We start from the raw sequence: 22,166 nt of genomic DNA on the forward strand, positions 1-22,166 counted from the left end.
ATGTTGCCTGGAAGTTGAGGTGGGGAGCGGGCAGCAGTGACAAATACACTTTTTAGTCTGTCTGTTCAAGGTGAAGGTAACGTGTAACAGTGAGTGAAAAAGTAGCTTCATTTTGAAAGAAAATTTGTGCCATGGAGAGACCATTTTGAAAATGGATATTTGGAAATGTTCCCATTTGTATGTGATTTTATTGACAAAAATGATGCCACTTAATAAAACGGATACATCTGCCTCTTAAAAACATTGGAAATAAGATGTTCTCATCTTCCCAATGAAAAGTTTAATAGATTTTGAACCTATTTGTTAAAAATGTAATAACATTAGAAACTTTTCCATTCATTTTCAAGAAAAACTGCTTAGCATCAAGGAAGGTGGAAATTTACCATCCTGGGACACCTGGGTGGCTCAGTTGGTTAAGCGTCATGATCTCAGGGTCCTGGGATTGAGTCCTGCATCAGGCTTCCTGCTCAGCAGAGAGCCTGCTTCTCCCTTGCCTGCAGCCTCCTTCCCCGCTTGTACTCACTTACTCTCTTTCTTGCTCTCTGACAAATAAATAAAATCTTAAAAAAAGAAGAAGAAGAAATTTACCATCCTTTGGGTAGAATTGAACGATGAGTACCATGATCTAAATAATATGCCTAGTAAAGCACTTCTTCCATTGAGAGCTACATATCTTTGTGATATTTATTTTTCATCTATAATACAGCCGTGGGGGCGCCTGGGTGGCTCAGTGGGTTAAAGCCTCTGCCTTCAGCTCAGGTCATGATCCCAAGGTCCTGGGATCGAGCCCTGCATCGGGCTCTCTGCTCAGCAGGGAGCCTGCTTCCCTTCCTCTCTCTCTACCTGCCTCTCTGCCTACTTGTGATCTCTGTCAAATAAATAAATTTAAAATAATAATAATAATAATAATAGAGCATATGTAGATGAGCAGGCAAGATGGCGGAGAAGTAGCAGGCTGAGACTACTTCAGGTTGCGGGAGATCAGCTAGATAGCTTATCTAAAGATTGCAAACACCTACAAATCCAACGGGAGATCGAAGAGAAGAAGAACAGCAATTCTGGAAACAGAAAATCAACGACTTTCTGAAAGGTAGGACGGGCGGAGAAGTGAATCCAAAGCGACGGGAAGATAGACCGCGGGGGGAGGGGCCGGCTCCCGGCAAGCGGCGGAGCAACGGAGCACAAAATCAGGACTTTTAAAAGTCTGTTCCGCTGAGGGACATCGCTCCAGAGGCTTAACCGGGGTGAAACCCACGCGGGGTCAGTGTGGCCTCAGGTCCCGCAGGGTCACAGAAGGATCGGGGGTGTCTGAGTGTCGCAGAGCTTGCAGGTATTAGAACGGGGAAGCCGGCTACAGAGAGCCGAGGAGTGACTCACAGCTCGGGGTTACCTTGAACGGGTCGCAGGCTCGGTCAGCTCGGAGCGCGGCCGGAGGCCAGGGTGACGGGAGTAATTGGGCGCTGTTCTCTGAGGGCGCACTGAGGAGTGGGGCCCCGGGCTCTCGGCTCCTCCGGGCCGGAGACTGGGAGGCCGCCATCTTCATTCCTGTTCTCCGGAACTCTACGGAAAGCGCTCAGGGAACAAAAGCTCCCGAAGCAAGCCCGAGCGAATTACCCAGCCCGGCCCCTGGTAAGGGCGGTGCTACTCCGCCTGGGGCAAAGACACTTGAGAATCACTACAACAGGCCCCTCCCCCAGAAGATCAACAAGAAACCCAGCCAGGACCAAGTTCACTTACAAGGAGTGCAGTTTCAATACCAAGGAGAGCAGCAGAATTCCAGAGGAGGAGAAAGCAAAGCACGCAACTCATGGCTTTCTCCCCATGATTCTTTAGCCTTGCAGTTAATTTAATTATTTTTTCTTTTTCAATTTTTTTTCTCTTCTTCTGCTAAATTTTTTTAACCTTTATCCTTTTCTTTTTAAATGTTTTTTAACTAGTTTATCTAATATATATTTTTTCCTTTTTATATTTTTTCATTATTGGTTTTCTTTTTTTATTTGTTTCTTTTTTCTTTTTTCTTTTTTTTTCTTTCTGAACCTCTTTTTATCCCCTTCCCCCACCCCCTCACGATTTGGGATCTCTTCTGATTTGGCTAAAGCATATTTTCCTGGGGTTGTTGCCACCCTTTTAGTATTTTATTTGTTCCTTCATATACTCTTATCTGGACAAAATGACAAGGCGGAAAAATTCACCACAAAAAAAAGAACAAGAGGCAGTACCAAAGGCTAGGGACCTAATCAATACAGACATTGGTAATATGTCAGATCTAGACTTCAGAATGACGATTCTCAAGGTTCTAGCTGGGCTCGAAAAAGGCATGGAAGATATTAGAGAAACCCTCTCGGGAGATATAAAAGCCCTTTCAGGAGAAATAAAAGAACTAAAATCTAATCAAGTTGAAATAAAAAAAGCTATTAATGAGGTGCAATAAAAAATGGAGGCTCTCAGTGCTAGGATAAATGAGGCAGAAGAAAGAATTAGCTATATAGAAGACCAAATGACAGAGAATAAAGAAGCTGAGCAAAAGAGGGACAAACAGCTACTGGACCACGAGGGCAGAATTCGAGAGTTAAGTGACACCACAAGACTAAACAACATTAGAATAATTGGGATTCCAGAAGAAGAAGAAAGAGAGAGGGGAGCAGAAGGTATATTGGAGAGAATTATTGCAGAGAATTTCTCCAATATGGCAAAGGGAACAAGCATCAAAATCCAGGAGGTTCAGAGAACCCCCCTCAAAATCAATAAGAATAGGTCCACACCCCGTCACCTAATAGTAAAATTTACAAGTCTTAGTGACAAAGAGAAAATCCTGAAAGCAGCCCGGGAGAAGAAGTCTGTAACATACAATGGTAAAAATATTAGATTGGCAGCAGACTTATCCACAGAGACCTGGCAGGCCAGAAAGAGCTGGCATGATATATTCAGAGTACTAAACAAGAAAAACATGCAGCCAAGAATACTATGTCCAGCTAGGCTATCATTGAAAATAGAAGGAGAGATTAAAAGCTTCCAGGACAAACAAAAACTGAAAGAATTTGCAAACACCAAGCCAGCTCTACAGGAAATATTGAAAGGGGTCCTCTAAGAAAAGAGAGAGCCTAAAAGTAGTAGATCAGAAAGGAACAGAGACAATATACAATAACAGTCACCTTACAGGCAATACAATGGCACTAAATTCTTATCTCTCAATAGTTACCCTGAATGTGAATGGGCTAAATGCCCCAATCAAAAGACACAGGGTATCAGAATGGATAAAAAAACAAAACCCATCTATATGTTGCCTACAAGAAACTCATTTTAAACCTGAAGACACCTTCAGATTTAAAGTGAGGGGGTGGAAAAGAATTTACCATGCTAATGGACATCAGAAGAAAGCAGGAGTGGCAATCCTTATATCAGATGAATTAGATTTTAAGCCAAAGACTATAATAAGAGATGAGGAAGGACACTCTATCATACTCAAAGGATCTGTCCAACAAGAAGATCTAACAATTGTAAATATCTATGCCCCTAACGTGGGAGCAGCCAACTATATAAACCAATTAATAACAAAATCAAAGAAACACATCAACAATAATACAGTAATAGTAGGGGACTTTAACACTCCCCTCACTGAAATGGACAGATCATCCAAGCAAAAGATCAACAAGGAAATAAAGGCCTTAAATGACACACTGGACCAGATGGATATCACAGATATATTCAGAACATTTCATCCCAAAGCAACAGAATACACATTCTTCTCTAGTGCACATGGAACATTCTCCAGAATAGATCACATCCTCGGTCCTAAATCAGGTCTCAACCAGTATCAAATGATTGGGATCATTCCCTGCATATTTTCAGACCACAATGCTCTGAAGTTAGAACTCAATCACAAGAGGAAATTTGGAAAGAACCCAAATACATGGAGACTAAACAGCATCCTTCTAAAGAATGAATGGGTCAACCAGGAAATTAAAGAAGAATTGAAAAAATTCCTGGAAACAAATGATAATGAAAACACAACGGTTCAAAATCTGTGGGACACAACAAAGGCAGTCCTGAGAGGAAAATATATAGCGGTACAAGCCTTTCTCAAGAAACAAGAAAGGTCTCAGGTACACAACCTAACCCTACACCTAAAGGAGCTGGAGAAAGAACAAGAAAGAAACCCTAAACCCAGCAGGAGAAGAGAAATCATAAAGATCAGAGCAGAAATCAATGAAATAGAAACCAAAAAAACAATAGAACAAATCAACGAAACTAGGAGCTGGTTCTTTGAAAGAATTAATAAGATTGATAAACCCCTGGCCAGACTTATCAAAAAGAAAAGATAAAGGACCCAAATAAATAAAATCATGAATGAAAGAGGAGAGATCACAACGAACACCAAAGAAATACAGACAATTATAAGAACATACTATGAGCAACTCTATGCCAACAAATTTGACAATCTGGAAGAAATGGATGCATTCCTAGAGACATATAAACTACCACAACTGAACCAGGAAGAAATAGAAAGCCTGAACAGACCCATAACCAGTAAGGAGATTGAAACAGTCATCAAAAATCTCCAAAGAAACAAAAGCCCAGGGCCAGACGGCTTCCCGGGGGAATTCTACCAAACATTTAAAGAAGAACTAATTCCTATTCTCCTGAGACTGTTCCAAGAAATAGAAATGGAAGGAAAACTTCCAAACTCATTTTATGAGGCCAGCATCACCTTGATCCCAAAACGGGACAAGGATCCCATCAAAAAAGAGAACTACAGACCAATATCCTTGATGAACACAGATTCAAAAATTCTCACCAAAATACTAGCCAATAGGATTCAACAGTACATTAAAAGGATTATTCACCACGACCAAGTGGGATTTATTCCAGGGTTGCAAGGTTGGTTCAACATCCGCAAATCAATCAATGTGATACAACACATTAATAAAAGAAAGAACAGGAACCATATGATACTCTCAATAGATGCTGAAAAAGCATTTGACAAAGTACAGCATCCCTTCCTGATCAAAACTCTTCAAAGTGTAGGGATAGAGGGCACATACCTCAATATTATCAAAGCCATCTATGAAAAACCCATCGCAAATATCATTCTCAATGGAGAAAAACTGAAAGCTTTTCCTCTAAGGTCAGGAACATGGCAGGGATGTCCTTTATCACCACTGCTATTCAACATAGTACTAGAAGTCCTAGCCTCAGCAATCAGACAACAAAAAGAAATTAAAGGCACCCAAATTGGCAAAGAAGAAGTCAAACTATCACTCTTCGCAGATGATATGATACTATATGTGGAAAACCCAAAAGACTCCACTCCAAAACTGCTAGAACTTGTACAGGAATTGAGTAAAGTGTCAGGATATACAATCAATGCACAGAAATCAGTCGCATTTCTCTACACGAACAACAAGACAGAAGAAAGAGAAATTAAGGAGTCAATCCCATTTACAATTGCACCCAAAACTATAAGATACCTAGGAATAAACCTAACCAAAGAGACTAAGAATCTATACACAGAAAACTGTAAAGTACTCATGAAAGAAATTGAGGAAGACACAAAGAAATGGAAAAATGTTCCATGCTCCTGGATTGGAAGAATAAATATTGTGAAAATGTCTGTGCTACCTAAAGCAATCTATACATTTAATGCAATTCCTATCAAAGTACCATGCATTTTTTTCAAAGAAATGGAACAAATAATCCTAAAATTTATATGGAACCAGAAAAGACCTTGAATAGCCAAAGGAATATTGAAAAAGAAAGCCAAAGTTGGTGGCATCACAATTCTGGACTTCAAGCTCTATTACAAAGCTGTCATCATCAAGACAGCATGGTACTGGCACAAAAACAGACACATAGATAAATGGAACAGAATAGAGAGCCCAGAAATAGACCCTCAACTCTATGGTCAACTAATCTTCGACAAAGCAGGAAAGAATGTCCAATGGAAAAAAGACAGCCTCTTCAATAAATGGTGTTGGGAAAATTGGACAGCCACATGCAGAAAAATGAAATTGGATCATTTCCTTACACCACACACGAAAATAGACTCAAAATGGATGAAGGACCTCAATGTGAGAAAGGAATCCATCAAAATCCTTGCGGAGAACACAGGCAGCAACCTCTTTGACCTCAACCGCAGCAACATCTTCCTAGGAACATCGCCAAAGGCAAGGGAAGCAAGGGCAAAAATGAACTATTGGGATTTTATCAAGATCAAAAGCTTTTGCACAGCAAAGGAAACAGTTAACAAAACCAAAAGACAACTGACAGAATGGGAGAAGATATTTGCAAACGACATATCAGATAACGGGCTAGTGTCCAGAATCTATAAAGAACTCAGCAAACTCAACACCCAAAGAACAAATAATCCAATCAAGAAATGGGCAGAAGACATGAACAGACATTTCTGCAAAGAAGACATCCAGATGGCCAACAGACACATGAAAAAGTGCTCCATATCACTCGGCATCAGGGAAATACAAATCAAAACCACAATGAGATACCACCTCACACCAGTCAGAATGGCTAAAATTAACAAGTCATTAAATGACAGATGCTGGCGAGGATGCAGAGAAAGGGGAACCCTCCTACACTGTTGGTGGGAATGCAAGCTGGTGCAACCACTCTGGAAAACAACATGGAGGTTCCTCAAAATGTTGAAAATAGAACTACCCTATGACCCAGCAATTGCACTGCTGGGTATTTACCCTAAAGATACAAACGTGGTGATCCGAAGGGGCACGTGCACCCGAATGTTTATAGCAGCAATGTCTACAATTGTCAAACTATGGAAAGAACCTAGATGTCCATAAACAGACGAATGGATAAAGAAGATGTGGTATATATACACAATGGAATACTATGCAGCCATCAAAAGAAATGAAATCTTGCCATTTGCGACGACGTGGATGGAACTAGAGGGTATCATGCTTAGCGAAATAAGTCAATCAGAGAAAGACAACTATCATATGATCTCCCTGATATGAAGGAGAGGAGATGCAACAAGGGGGGTTAAGGGGTTAGGAGAAGAGTAAATGAAGCAAGATGGGATTGGGAGGGAGATAAACCATAAGTGACTCTTAATCTCACAAAACAAACTGAGGGTTGCTGGGGGGAGGGGGGTTGGGAGGGGGGTGGGGTTATGGACATTGGGGAGGGTATTTACTATGGTGAGTGCTGTGAAGTGTGTAAACCTGTTGATTCACAGACCTGTACCCCTGGGGAAAAAATATATGTTTATAAAAAATAAAATTTAAAAAAAAATAAGAATAATAATAATATAGCCATGAAGTTCATGAAATATATTTAAAAACTAAACTGCAAAAGACCAGGGATTTCCAAAAATGTGAACGATCTTCAATCCCACTACACTAAAAAAAAGGGGAGCAAAAAATTATGTACCATGAATAAAATTTAATTTACAAAATATTTATTTTAAAGTATATAATTTGAGAAAATTTGACATACATATATATACACCTATGAAACTATCACCACCATCAAAATAGTGTATGTATCCATCATGTCCAAAAGTTTCCTCATAACATTCTAGAGTTCCTCCCATCTCCAGGCACCCACTGGTGTGCTTTCTGTCAGCTATAAATTAGTTTGACTTTTGTAGAATTTTATCTAAATGGAATCATATAGTATGTGTTCTTTTTCTGTCTCCTTGTTTTTTATATTTCCATATAAGTTTAAAAATCAGCTTGCCCAAAAGGTAGCTGGTAGGAAAAGGCTATGCATGAGTGAGGGCAGAGAGTATTTTGAAAATCCTGTGCCCTTGCTCAGTTTTGCTGTGAACCTAAAACTGCTGTAAATAATAAAATCTATTTTTAAAAAAGGCAGCTGGGGTTTTGATTGGATTGTTCTGAATCTGTAGATCAATTAGGAGAGAACTGACTTCTTAACAGTGTCGAATGTTTTTACCTGTGGTATATTTCTCTTTTTAGGTAGGCCATCATTAATTTCTCTTAGCAATGTTTTTAAAAATACTTTAAATTTATTTTTATTTAAAAAATTTTAAAATTTGTTATTGAAGTATAGTTGCATACAATGTTTGTTTAGTTTCAGATGTAAAACATAGTGATTCAACACTTTTGTGCATTAGTGCTCACCATGATAAGTGAAGTCACCATCTGTCTCCATTGACTTTATTCCCTATGCTGTGCTTTTCATCTCCATGACTTATTTATATATATATATATATATATATATATATATATATATATATATATTTAAAGATTTTATTTATTGGGACACCTGGGTGGCTCAGTGGGTTAAGCCTCTGCCTTCAGCTCAGGTTATGATCTCAGGGTCCTTGGATCGAGCCCCACATCGGGCTCTCTACTCCGCAGGGAGCCTGCTTTCCCCCCTCTCTCTGCCTGCCTCTCTGCCTACTTGTGATCTCTGTCTGTCAAATAAATAAATAAAATCTTAAAAAAAAAAAGATTTATTTATTTGACAGAGAGAGAGAGGGGTAACACAAGCAGGGGGAGTAGGAGTGGGAGATGTAGGCTCCCCGCTGAGCAGGGACCCTGATGTAGGACTCAATCCCAGGACCCTGGGATCATGACCTGAGCCTAAGGCAGGCACTTAACGACTGAGCTACCCAGGCACCCATGACTTATTTATATTGTAACTGGAAGTTTGTACCTCTTAATATCCTTCTCTTAACAATGTTTTGTGTCACTCTTGTGCATCTTTTGTCAGATCTTCCCCTAAATATTCATGTTTTTATGCAATAAGTGGTATTTTTATTTTCAATTTCTGATTATTGCTAGCATATAGAAATATAATAGATTTTTGTGTATTGTCCTTGTATCCTGTAGCCTTGCTGAACTCATTTAAGTAGCTTTATTGTAGATTCTGTCTGGTTTTCTAAGAAATATAATAAATACTTTATATAAATGTAAATCTATTATAAAAATACATTAATATAAATATTATACTTTAAAACAAATATTTCTCCCTTTCTGACCTAGATGGTTTTTATTTCTCTTTATTTTCTTACTGTACTTACTAGATCCTCCAGTACAAATTTGAATATAAATGGTGAGCACAGACATCCTGCTCTTGTTTCTGATCTTAAAGCATTGTGTCATAACCATTAATGTATAGTGTTAGCTATACTTTATCACCGATGCCCTTTATTCATTTAAGAATGTTTCCTTCTATCCCTAGTTTGGTGAAAGGTTTTATCGAAAATGGTTGTTGGGGGACGCCTGGCTGGCTCAGTTAGTAGAACATGCGACTCTTGATCTTGGAGTAATGAGTTCAAGCCCCACATTGGATGTAGAGATTACATACATACCTACATACATACATAAATGTTTGAAAAATGGTTGTTGGATTTTTGACAAATGATTTTTCTATGTCTACTGGGATGATCATATAGTTTTTGTCAGCCTATTATAATGATAGGTTGTATTGATTTTTCAGATTTTAACCAACTTGTATTCCTGGGATAAATCTACTTGGTCATAATGTATTATCCTTCTTATAATTGTTGGATTTGATTTGCTGAAGTTTCATTAAGAATGTATGTATATACATTCATCTTTGGCTGATTTTGGAATCAGGGTAATGCTGACTTCATGGAATGAGTTGGGAAGAATCAATTTTCTGGAAGAATTTATGTACAAACATTTCCTTGAATGTTTGGTAGACTTGTCCAGTGAAGCTATGGGGCCTGGAATTTTCTTTATGTGTATGTTTTAAATAATTAATTTCTGTAATAGATTACAGGGCTATTCAGGTAACCTATGTATTTGTGAATGAGCCTTGGTAGTTTGCATCTTGAAGAAAATTTTCAATTTTCAGTTTCATTTAAGTTTTCAGTTGACATAAAGTTGTTAATAATATTGCCTTATTATTTTGGTATCTCTAGAATCTGTAGGATATCACCTCTCTCATTCCTGAAGTTGGTAATTTGTGTTTTCTTTCTCTCTTTCCTAATCAGTCTATCTGTAGTTTATTAATCTAAAATCTGTGTATGGTTTTATTAATTTTCTCTGTTGTGTTTTTTTATTGGTTTCTCCTATGATCTTTGTGATTTCCTTTATTCTGAGTTTCATTTGCTTTCTTTTTTCTAATTTAAGATAGAGATTTAGGTCACTGAATTTAGTCCTTCTTTTTTAATACAAGTATTTAGTGATACAGTTTTCCCTGTAAGAACTGTTTTAGCGGTTTCAGATGTTAGGTTTTAATTTTTGTTTAGTTTAAAGTATTTTTCTAATTTCCTTTTTGATTTCTTTCAGTTATTCAGAAGTGTATTGTTTACTTTCCACAGATTTGGAGATCTTCCTGAGATCTTTCTGTTACTGATTTTTAATCAATATCATATTTGTCTGGAATTCTTTTAAGTTTGTTGAATCTTGTTTTATGGCCCAGAATATGATTATTCTTAGTAAGTGTTCCAAGTTCACTTGAAAAGAACGTATATTCTGCTTTTTTTCTGTTAAGTATTAATTAGGTCAAGTTGGTTGATAGTGTTTTTCAGGTGTTCTATATCCTATCAGTTTGTCTCTTCCCCCATTTATGAATTTGTTTAATCATTTATGTCATAAACAATATGATCCATAGACATTTATTTCATAGTATAACTTTTATAACATTAGAATATAATGTAATAATATATAAATATTTGTAATCTATTAATACTTCATTTTGTTCCAAATTGTTCTAGCTTTGGCCATTTGGAGTTCTTTCATTAGGCTGCTATTTCACTTGGCATACCCCCAGCAGTGTGGTTTTTGCTTGTTTTTTGTTTTTATTTTTTTAAAGATTTTGTTTGTTAGATGCAGCGGCAGAGGGAGAGGGAGAAGCTGATCATGACCTAAGCTGAAGACAGACGCTTAACAGACTGAGCCACCCAGGCACCCCTCTCTTAATAATATCTCTTGTCGAGCAGAAGTTTTTACTTTTCATGCAGTCCACTTTTTTTTTCTTCCATTGATTGTGCTTTTGGTTTCATACTGTAACAGTTATCACCAAAGCCAACATCACCTTGATTTTCTCCTATATTATCTTCTAGAAGTTTTGTGTTTTACATTTAGGCAGATGGTACATTAGGATCATTTACATTATCAATGTTGAATTAGTTTTTGTGAAAGGTTGTGTCTAGATCCCCTTTTTTTGCATATAGATGATCAATTGTTCCAGCACCATTCATTGAAAAGACTGTCCTTTCTCCTTCAAACTGCCTATGTTTTCTTGTCATATATCAATTGACTACAGTTGAGTTTGTCTGTTTCTGAATGCTCTGTTCCGTTTTATTGATCTCTATGTTTCTTCTTTCACCAATACCACATTGTCTTGATCACTGTAACTTTTTAGTGAGTTTTTTAAAAATTCCAGTATAATTAACATGCAGTGTCATATTAGTTTCAGGTATATAATATAGTGATTCAGTAATTCTATACCTTACTCAGTATTCATCACAATAAGTGTTCTCTTCCATCCCCTTCACCTGTTTCACCCATCATCCCACTCATCTCTCCCGACCCCTGGTAACCACCTGTGTATTCTCTGTATTTAAGAGTCTCTTTTTTTGTTTGTCTCCTTTTTTCTTTGTTTATATCTTAATTTCCTCATATGAGTGAAATTATATGGTATTTTTCTCTGATTATTTCATCTAACATTATACCCCCTAGATCCATTCATATTGTTGCTGATGGGAAGATTTCTTTCCTTTTTTATGGCTGAGTAATATTCCATTGTTTATACCTCATCTTTATCCATTCATCTCTTAGTGGACAGTGCTTGGGTTGCCTCCACATTTTGGCTATTGTAAATAATGCTACAACAAACATAGAGAGGTACATGTATCTTTTCAAATTAGTGTTTTCATATTCTTTAGGTAAGTACCCAGTAGTGGGATTGCTGGATTATGGTAATTCTATTTTTAATTTTTTGAGGAACCTCCATACTCTTTTCCAGTGGCTGTACCAGTTTGCATTCCCAACAGTGCATGACGGTTTGTTTTTTTTCCTCCACATCCTTGCCAACACCTGTTGTTTCTTGTGTTAATTTTAGCCATTCTGACTGGTGTGAGGTGATATCTCATTGTGGTTTTGATTTGCATTTCTCTGATGACTAGTGATGTTGAGTTTTATAATGAGTTTTAAAGTCACGTAATGTCAGTCCTCCAACTTTGTTCTTCAGTATTGTGTTACTTTTCTGGTTATTTTACCTTTCCATATAAACATTAGAGACGAGCTTGCTGAGATTCTGATTGAAATTGCATTGAATCTCTAGATCAAGTTGGGAATAATTGACATCTTAGCAATATTGAATCTTCCAATTCATGAACATGCAGTACTTCATTTATTTAGGTCTTCGATTTCTTTCATTATTATAGTTTGCAGAATATAGTGTTTATATTTTGTTAGATTTATATCATTTTTATGTTAAAGTTAATTGTCTTGTGTATTTTTTTAAAAGATGGTTTTTTGTTTTTGTTTTTTTGAGAGAGAGAGAAAGAAAGAGCAGGAGCGGAGCAAGGGGCAGAGGGACAAGCAGACTCCCCGCTGAGCAGGAGGCCTGACACGGGGCTGGATCCCAGGACCCCGAGGTCATGAACTGAGCCAAAATCAGACGCTTAACCAACTGTGTCACCCAGGCACCCCTTGTGTATAGTTTCTAATTTCAAGTACCAGTTGTTCATTGCTGATATAAAGCAAAGCAATTGACTTGTATATTAGCCTTGTATCCTGTGACTTTGCTGTATTTGCTTATTAGTTCCAGCAGTGAATTTTTTTGCTTTCTTCTTTTTCTTCTTCTTCAGTTCTTTGATTCAGTTCTTCATTTCTTCTTCTTTTATTCTCCATTTAATTTTTTAATCTTTATGTAGACAATCCTATCATCCACAAACAGAGATAGTTTTATTTATTCTTTCCCGATGTATTTACCTTTACTTTCTTTCTTATTGCAGGGCACGTGGGTGGCTCAGTGTGAGTCTGGCTAAGCATCTGACCCTTAGTTTTGGCTCAGGTCATAATCTCGTTGTTGTTAGATGGAGTCCCAGGTGGGGCTCCATGCTCATTTTGGAATTTGCTTCAGATTCCCTCTCCCTCCGCCCCTCCCCCACACTCATGAGTGCACGTTCTCTCTCTCAAATAAATAAATTTCTTAAAAATCTTATTGCACTGACTACAGCGTTCACTATGAGTTGAGACTGGTGAGAGGGGACATTTTTGCCTTGTTCCCAGTCCTGAGGGGAAAGCATCCTCTTTCTCACCATTAAGTCTGATGTTAGCAGTATGTCTTCTGTAGATATTCTTGGTCAAGTTGAGGAAGTTCCTCTCTATTCCTAGTTTGCTAAGAGTTTTATCAGGAATGGGTTTTAGATTTTGTCAGATACCTTTTCAGAATCAATTCATGCAATTATGTGGTTTTTTTCTCTTTAGTCTGTTGTGGTTGTGGATTATATTGATTGATTTTCAGATGTCTGATCAATCCTGCATACCTGGAGTAAATTGCACTTGATTGTGTTATGTAGTTTTTTATGCATTGTAAAATTTTATATTTCTAATGTCTTGTTGAGAATTTTACAACTATATCCATAAGAGATACTAGTCTGTAGTTTTTCCTTCTAATGTTCTTCTCTGGTATCTTATTAGGGTAATACTGGCCTTATACAATGAGTTTAGGAAGTGTTCTTTCCCCTTCTGTTGGAAGAAATTGCAGAGGTACCAGTTTTTCTTTAAATGCTTGATAGAATTTATCAGTATGACACATGAAACTGATGTTTTCTTTTTTCAGGAGTTACAATATAGCTTCAGTTTCCTTAATAGGGTCTTTTTAATCCAATCTGACAATCTCTGCCTTTTATTTGGGGCTTTTAGACAATTTATATTTACTGTTGTTGATACGGTTTGGCTTAAAACTGTCATCTTCCTACTTGTGTTATAATTGTTCCATCTGTTTTTTTTTTCTTTTTGCTCTTTTTCTGCTTTATTTGGGGTCGAATGGTTTTTATTCCACTTTATATCTTTTACTGGCTTATGAGCTATAACTGTTACTTGGTAGTTGCATTGACATGTGCAATATATATATTATACCTCTTCACAGATAGTATAAGAATAACACCATTCCATTTTCCCTCTTATAACCTGATGCTGCTTTCAAACTTTTTATTCTCACATGTTGTAAATACCACACCACTTTATTATTATTTTTGTTTAAATATTTGTTATTCTTAAGAGATTTAAATAACAAAAAAATCTTTGTTTTCCCACATAGTTAACTTTTCTACATCTCTTCATTCTTTTGTGTCGAACCATATTTTAACTTGGTATCTTTTTCTGCCTAAAGGACTTTTTTTTTTAAGTTACAGTGCAGTCTGCTGTTCTTGAGGATTTTTTTTTTTTTTTTAATCTGAAAAGATATTTATTTCACCTGGGTTTTAAAAAATATTTTTACTGGTGCAATGACTTTTAACACTAATTACCCAGAATTAAGCCATACTCTGGATTTGGTTTTGGACATAGTCCTCCACAAAATTGTCATTACTTGAGACACCCAACTGCAAGCTTGGGGTTCTGAGGCCACCCATAATTCTGACCGACTGGATGTAAATTCAAAGGTTCCCACTACCTCTTCAGGTTTAGTATTTCAGTAGAATGACTCTTAGAACTCAGGAAAGTATTATACTCACAAATAGAGTTTTATTATAGCAAAAAGAATATAAATCAGAACCAGCCCATAAATGAGACTCATAAATTGTAGTCTGGGATGGCCCCACATGAAGTTTTTGGTGCGTTCTCCCCATGATATCTGGATCTGCCCTTCTCCCCGCATATTGATTGTAGCAATATGCAGAGTAATAGCCAGGAAGTTCACTGAAGTTTTGGTATCCAGAATGTTCATTCTGTAGGTATGATTGATGGACTCATTGCATATGTGATTAAACTCAGCCTTTAGCCCCCCCTTCCATTCCCTGGAGGTCAAACTGTTATCAAATGGCTTAGAGCACTGACCCTCTAACCACATGGTTGGTTTTCTAGATTGACCAGCCACCATCCTGAGTCATCTCATTTGCATAAAGTATCAGGCCCCACCATGAATATCAGAGACACTTCTGTCGCTTGGGAAATTCCAACATTACGAGGCTCCTTCCCAGGAACTGAGACAAAAGCCATCAAATTCTTTATTACACAGTAGCTGGGTATAGAATCTGGGTTGGTAGGGTTTTTCTTTTCATAATTTGAAGATATTGCTCTGTTACTGAAGATACTCTTACATTGTTTTTAATTAAAAATCTGCTAGAATCCTTATCTTTGTTCCTCTGTATATGTCTTTCCCACCTACCACCCAAAGGTTTTTAAGATTTTTATTTTTATCATGTGTTTTGAACAATTTGATTATAATGTGTTTTGGTGTAGTTTTCTTCATTTTTCTCATGCTGAGGGTTCTTGGAGATTCTTACATATCACTTCTTCAACTATGTTTTCTGTATCCCTTACTATCTCCTCCTTTAAGGATTATTAGGCTGCTTGAAGTCATCTCCTAGCTTAGTGATGCTCTGATGATGATGGTGGTGGTGGTGATGATGATGATGATGGTGATGATGATTTGCAGGGACTTTTTTCCTCTTGGCATTAGTTATTTTTGACATGTGTATGTTTTTTGAATCCCTAGCATTACTGTTAGCACCTGAAAGATTCTTTATGTTCTGTCCCATAATCAGCACCGCACCTGGTCCTTGGAAGGGCAGTCATTGTTCGCAGGATACCCATGTTTAGGGATTTCTTTGAGGCTTTAGCTGAGGAGTTTGGGAAACCAAAAAAGGGCATCTAGCTTTACACTCAAGGATCAAGCTGAAGATATTTGTTAATTTTGGAGTGACATTACTTTAAAATAATAGAATTTTTTTTAAAGGCTTTGATAATTCTGAGGAGACCTGATACTTACTAAGGCCTGGCTAAGGAAACAATTACTGCGGATCATTTCTCTCACAGCCTGATAGCCTGTGCTAGCCAGGAGGTAAGAATAGATCATAAGAGATAATCCTAGACACAGAGCATGGGAAACCCAGAGTTGGGGCAAGGTTGAGAGCAGACCTAGTACATAAGGCTGTGACCTCACTGAGGCTCCCAGTCAAGGGGATAAGAGGAAGCTGAAAATGCCTCCTCCTAATTAGTTTTCCCATAGAGAGTGTCTTTATTTATTTATTTATATTTTTAAAAGATTTTATTTTTAAGTAATCTATATGCCCAGCCTGGGGCTGTACCCACAACCCTGAGATTAAGAGTTGCACATTCCACTGCCTGAGCCAACCAGGTGCCCTCAGAATGCCTTTATATAACTGATACAGAGGTGCTGTGTGGGAAAATGAGTACGAAGTGGGGAGGTGGACAGAGATTGGCAGAGAGGTCAGCACATCATGTAGTATGGGGCTTACTTTGACATGGCCCTTTGGGTAGAGACACATTGACAGCTTCTGCCAGCTAAGAGCTTTTGAATACTAACCCCCAGCTGGAAGTTAGGCCAGAGAAGTATGGCAGTCTTAGGTTCAAGAACTATTGTGACTAGTGCAAAGGTAAGCAAAGTTTTATTCGAACCTTCTGTACTGTACGTTAGCAAGTTACAGGGAACATGTGAAAACTAATAAGGGAATGGAGGTAATTCCTATACCATGAGGGGGTTGGGCATGTTTGCAGACTTGGGGGACTTGTGTTTGGTCTCTTTTAAGGAATGCTGCTATCCTAAGTCCCTACCGGAGAACTTGAGTTTCTCTTAAGCATGCATATTTCTGGGTTAGCCTTGGATGCAGTGTGCAGAGATATATGTCCAAAAGACTTTTAGATCAGGAAGGAGTCCTGTTGCCTTTCAAGAAATGTTTAAGCATCTGCACCAAATGAATTCTTCAAGCCTTTGGAAAGTTGGGTTAACTTGACTAGGCAGATTGGAGCCTGAGGAGTTCCTAGGAAGGCAGGAAATTGACAAGTTGCTGCTGTAACTAGAATGGATGTCTGAGAGACATAGATGGTTACAGGCAACTTGGGAACAAGGGAGAAACCTATGGGCTATCAAACTTTTACAAAGAGAATTGTTGAACTGATGGAGGGCCTGAAAACATAACCACCTGAGTGCTAATTGCCAGTGCTCAGGGAGAATACTTCCCTAAAGGTCGCCTCAGTCCTCCTCAGAAACAGACTTCACAGAGGGTTTCTTTTCCTTTCCCCACCCACAGGTAACAGTCCTTTGGATAGCCCCCGGAATTTCTCTCCAAATGCACCTGCTCACTTTTCCTTTGTTCCTGCCCGTAGGTAAGTTGATAGAAAACCTTGTGACTAATGTGTGTGTGGCATTTGCGTGAATGTCAGTTAAATGTTCGCTTCCTCCTTTAAGGCGCTGCCTTGGGCTGTTAGCCATCAACATTCCTTTCCTGCTTTCCTCATCTTGTTCAAATTTTGCTTTCCAGATGCCCTAGGTATTTGCCTTTAGATGTTTGAATGGGCAAGTACTTACAGAAAGTGGATTTATTTTTATAAACCTAAGCACAAGTCCCTGGTTTCCTGAGGTATCCTGGCATGATCAATGAGAAAATGGCCTCTCATCCCAGGGAGACCCAAGGTTTTACTCTTAGTCCTCAACCAGAATAAAAGTGCCTTTAATAGAGATTCCTTAGTATTTGAAAGCTGTGTCTCCTGGTGTATAACAAGCACTTAATCATTGCATTTTGGTTGAATGAGTGATGGGGAAGAATAATGAACAGGCAAGCACTTATAGTTGTAAACTGTGATAAGCACCATGAAGTGAAAGAACATGCTACTGCATGAGAGTGTAGGAAGGGAATGGGGCTGGAGGATCTTTACAGGGCAGTCATGTAAGGCCTCCCTGAAGGGGATTGACTTTTAAGCTAAGACCTGAAGGATAAGAGTGAGCCTCCCATGTTGAAAGGGAGGACACAAATATAGTCCATTGTAGGCAGATGGAATAGCATGTTCCATTTGTGCCCTTGTGTCTGCCTCATTATCAGGGCTTTAGGAATAAGATCAGCTAGGGGATTTCAGGGCCCGGTATTACGATCCAAACAGGCCTGTGCTGTGTGGCATGAAGTTTGAGTCATATGTGTGGAACATGAACTCTGGGCTGTCCTCTTAACAGGATATAGTAGGAAAAGCAGCTAGGTATTGGTAGGGGTGGGGAAGAGGACTTCAGCCCTGCCAGAGTACTCAGGAATTGTGTTTGCTAGGTTACTGAGGTCAGGTTTGAACCTTACAGGATCACATGGGTTTGGAATATCACACAAAGCAAAACATTTAAGGAATTGCTAAGGATAGCTCCATCAGTCCTGCATTTCACCTCAAACATACACACATTCCTAAGCAGAAAGTTTGCCCCTGCCAAACATGACCAAATGCCAGGGGTCAAACAGATCAGTCTTTCTGGTTCCATTTGATTCTCACTATAATATATGTCTTTTCACTACAGCCATGGCCACAGAGCAGACAGGTAATAGTGGACGTGATGGGGAGAGGGGCTGGGAAACAGCTATGCATGGCCAGATAATATGGTTTGTGATGTTGTGCTTGGTGAGAACTGGTTGTGCCGAGTCTTCCTGACTGTGGGTATGAACATTTGGCCTTTCATATCTAGTGAAGAGGCCCTAAGGGAACCCCTGCTGGAACCAAGGCTCAGAGCTCGTATACTTAGAGGCAGGAAATGCTGATAGTTCCAAGTTTCCGAGCCTGGGGATAAGTCCCCCTCATTCCCACAAATTTCCTCAGGCACCCAGTGAGATGACCAGGCGGAGGAAATGGAGGCATCCTGTAGAGGCATTTCTTTCTGACTATGGTAGCCCTTGCTCTTCAGATTACAGAAAAATGGCTGCCCTGCAGCTGATTCCCATTTCTTTTTAAAGAAGGAAAGATGACTTGTGAAAAGGTCTATGTGACAAGGGTTTGGGAAATTCCTCCCTGAGTTAGACTAGTGCTGTCTTTGCCGAGCTCTGTTTTCCTGGAATTGACTTGCTTTCTCATATAGAGCTCCCAGGACCCAACAAAAGAGGTCAGAGAGAACATCATGTTTGAACAGCCTCCGGGACATTTCTTTGCCTCAGAGACTAGGTTCCAGCAGAGCTAGCTGCCTGGGTGGCATGAAGTTTGAATCAGGTGCATGTAGCATGGAACCCTGGGCTGTCCCCTTGCAGATTCTAGTAGGAAAAGCTGCTCGGTATTGGTGGGTGTGGGGAGGAGTGTTTCGAAAGGGGAAGCCCTGGCAAGGTGGAGTCCTCTTTTTCCTCTTTCCTCTCCCTGCCTCTCTCCAGCCCCCTTAACTGTGAAGCCTGGACTAAATCCCTGGGTCGTGTGTTTTCTCTGAAGATTGAGGGTATTTAAATTCTAAAGGTCCTCCATTGCTAATGTTCTAAAGTTCTGTGGTAGCAGCAAGGAAGTTTTCCCCAGCTTCAACTAAAGCAGGCTATGCCCCTGAGCTTCACAAGAAAAAACACTTGTGTGACAGCACATACCATAGTTCAGGAAAGAATGACTTGTCCATGTAATAAAAGCTTCACACCAGGTACCTGCTTGATCTTTCTCCTCCACAACAAAGCAAATGGCTCGTCCTCTGTGATAAGAACTTTGGGGTGAGTCCTCACAAGAGCAGCAGGAAACCTAGCTCCAAAATCTTAGATACTGCCGCTGCTTTTTCTTCATGAGGTTACTGCCACTCTTCACAAACATTCTCAAAGACTGGTTTTCTGCTTTCTGGTGGATCTTAAGTAATCTGGGACTGTTTGCCAATTATTGATTCATACCAGACCCAGATGGTGGGCCACATCTTCCTCGTCAGTGCAGTGACCTGGGAAAGACAAAGACAAAGGGCCTTCAAAAAAAAAGGAATAGCTGCATTTCAGTGGCTGTTCTGTCCTTGTGGTGGTGCCTTTAGCTGGAATCCTCTGTCGTCGCTTCTCTAAAAGTGAACACGGTGCATAAATAAATAAATAAATATGACTGCATTGAGATTATGAAGATTTTTATTTCAGAACCACAGTATTGTATAACAGATGTTCTTTTTCAAAGTCACAGACTCCTTTTTAGTTAGATATGTTTGTCTTTGCAATGGAAAACATACCACCATAGGCCCCATGGAGGAGAAAGACGTGAAAGCCTGTACTAGACCAAGCAGTACTGTCTAGCTACAAGGAAGAGTCTATCAGTGAACCAACTGCCCAAAACAGTGCTGATGGAAAGATAGGCAGGTCCAGGGCTCAGGGTGGGGTCCTGTAGAAACTGTCTAATATTCTTAATCTTACATAGGACTGATGGACGGCGCTGGTCTTTGGCCTCTTTGCCTTCTTCAGGCTATGGAACCAACACTCCTAGCTCTACTGTCTCAGTAAGTAATTGGATCTTACTTACGAGGAACTACCTCCTGAGAGATTACTGCTGCCTATCCCTACAGGGTTGCAAAGTGGTTCTCAGTTTTTCTTCCAAAGTCAGTTTAAACTCAGAGAGATTGTTTGGAGATGAGGCTGAGTGGGGCAGTGGTGACCCTTAACAGCCATAGCCAGATATAAACATTAAACACCTTTGGGAAGGACTAACCAGCATGCTCTCTGGGCATAATTTTTCCAAGTGGAGTCAGAGGGGGGCTTGAGGATGGACTTTTGCTTTGCCAGACATGGAGGACCCTAAGCATGGTTCCCCCGCTTCCCTCAGCTTGCTTCTAGAACTGCAACCAAGAGCAGATAACCCCTCCCATGTCCCGAAGGCTTGGTGGACCCTCTTTCTCCTCTTTCACCTTTTCCTTTTAAAAAAGAAGGAAAGGATGATTGTTATTTGGTATTCAGGTTTGATGTGTATCAGCAAAAAAGCTGGGCCTGTCTCTGAAACTTCTCATTATGTTTTTTTAGAGGAGGTTTTAGCCTAAAACACAACAGATGTCCTAATTGCTGCTATGCACAATTGACCATAATCTGAGTCTTCCTCATTGAGCAAGTTTTAATTGAAGCCAGGATGACAAGGTTGGCAAAGTCATTCTGTAAAGAGCCAGATAGTAAGTACTGTAGGCTTTGCAGGCTGAGTCAGGCAGCCGGCTGGGTGGCCTGTTCCCCACGTCCTCCACCATTCTTCAGGTCTTCCCAGGGCAGCTTGTTGACATTTGTGACTCCCAAGCAGATAGAAGAAGTATCATTTCCTCCCTTGACTTAGGTATAACTCATAAATTAATCCAAAGATCTCATTGGTCTTTTAGCAGCAGTTAGGCTTCATATCTAACTTTCCCTATAATCCTTTACCCAGACAGGTGACCTTTTCAGACCTAAGGCAAGATGTATATATATATATACATATATATATATACATGAATGTGTGTATATATATATATATATATATGTATATATATATACATGAATGTGTATATATATATATATATATCAATTATATACCTGTTCAGTAAATTTTAATAGACTGAACCCATAGCAGCTGCTTATTTTATTTTAATACTTTAAAATACCAATTTTACTTCCTGTCTGTGGCAGTTGAGTGAAGATACTTTTTACAGCTTCTGTGCACATCATTTCCCAAAATGTGGCCAAGACAGAGCCCTGTGGAGACCTACCCTGAACTGTTCACAGCCTCACATGTTATAATATTCCATGATAGAAGCCTGTGCTGTTTGCACCCCCCCCCCCCCCCCCGCAAATTTTGATGTCTCACTTGGTATTGAGACTTACTTGTGGCAAGAGAGTTTTCTTTGTGTGGTGCTGCAGCTTTGACTCTGAAGGGCTTTGAATATTTGAGCCCCAGATTCTTCATCAGTTGATGAACAGAAGCTGAGCTAGTGAGGTTAGACATGCCTGTTCTCTTAGCCAGTCTTGTCAGGAAAGGGGCCCTTCGCTGATTCTGGTGCTGTCCCGGGCTGTCCCCGTGGCCGCTGCGTCTGTGAGATACTTGCAGGAGCATGACTCACTCCCTCACGTGGTCTCTTGTGGTTGGCAGTGGGCTCATTGTCTGCAAATCTCAGTCATTGGGCCATGTTTGGAATTCTTCATCATTTTCAGGTCAGATCTAACCTTTGGGTTCCAGATCTAAAAGTAATTTTCTTCCCTGCCAGATTTTCTTGCCTACTTGTGTCCTTAGAGTCTGGCCACAGCCTGCCTAGCCTCAGCCATGCCAGTTGTCCTTTGGGTAACAGCCAAAAGGAAACATTACTGAGTTCTC

General features: G+C 39.3%; 1 protein-coding gene across 12 annotated transcripts in view; it reads left to right on the forward strand.

Moving 5' to 3' along the window:
* Nucleotides 1-22,166, forward strand: part of MAST2 (microtubule associated serine/threonine kinase 2) — a 211,563-nt gene that overhangs the window by 157,125 nt on the left and 32,272 nt on the right. For 8 of the 12 annotated variants that reach the window (XM_032877648.1, XM_032877658.1, XM_032877650.1 and 5 more), the window contains 3 exons: nt 17,192-17,267; nt 18,436-18,456; nt 20,262-20,340. In XM_032877648.1, the coding sequence (XP_032733539.1) occupies nt 17,192-17,267; nt 18,436-18,456; nt 20,262-20,340 (176 nt within the window). Of the gene's footprint in view, nt 1-17,191; nt 17,268-18,435; nt 18,457-20,261; nt 20,341-20,898; nt 21,001-22,166 lie in introns of those variants that run through there. The other 4 variants (XM_032877651.1, XM_032877656.1, XM_032877655.1 and 1 more) reach the window with 2 other exon arrangements.

The sequence above is a fragment of the Lontra canadensis genome, unplaced genomic scaffold (genome assembly GCF_010015895.1).
Source record: "Lontra canadensis isolate GAN:19392208 unplaced genomic scaffold, GSC_riverotter_1.0 scaffold60, whole genome shotgun sequence".
In the NCBI taxonomy this organism is placed as follows: domain Eukaryota; kingdom Metazoa; phylum Chordata; class Mammalia; order Carnivora; family Mustelidae; genus Lontra; species Lontra canadensis.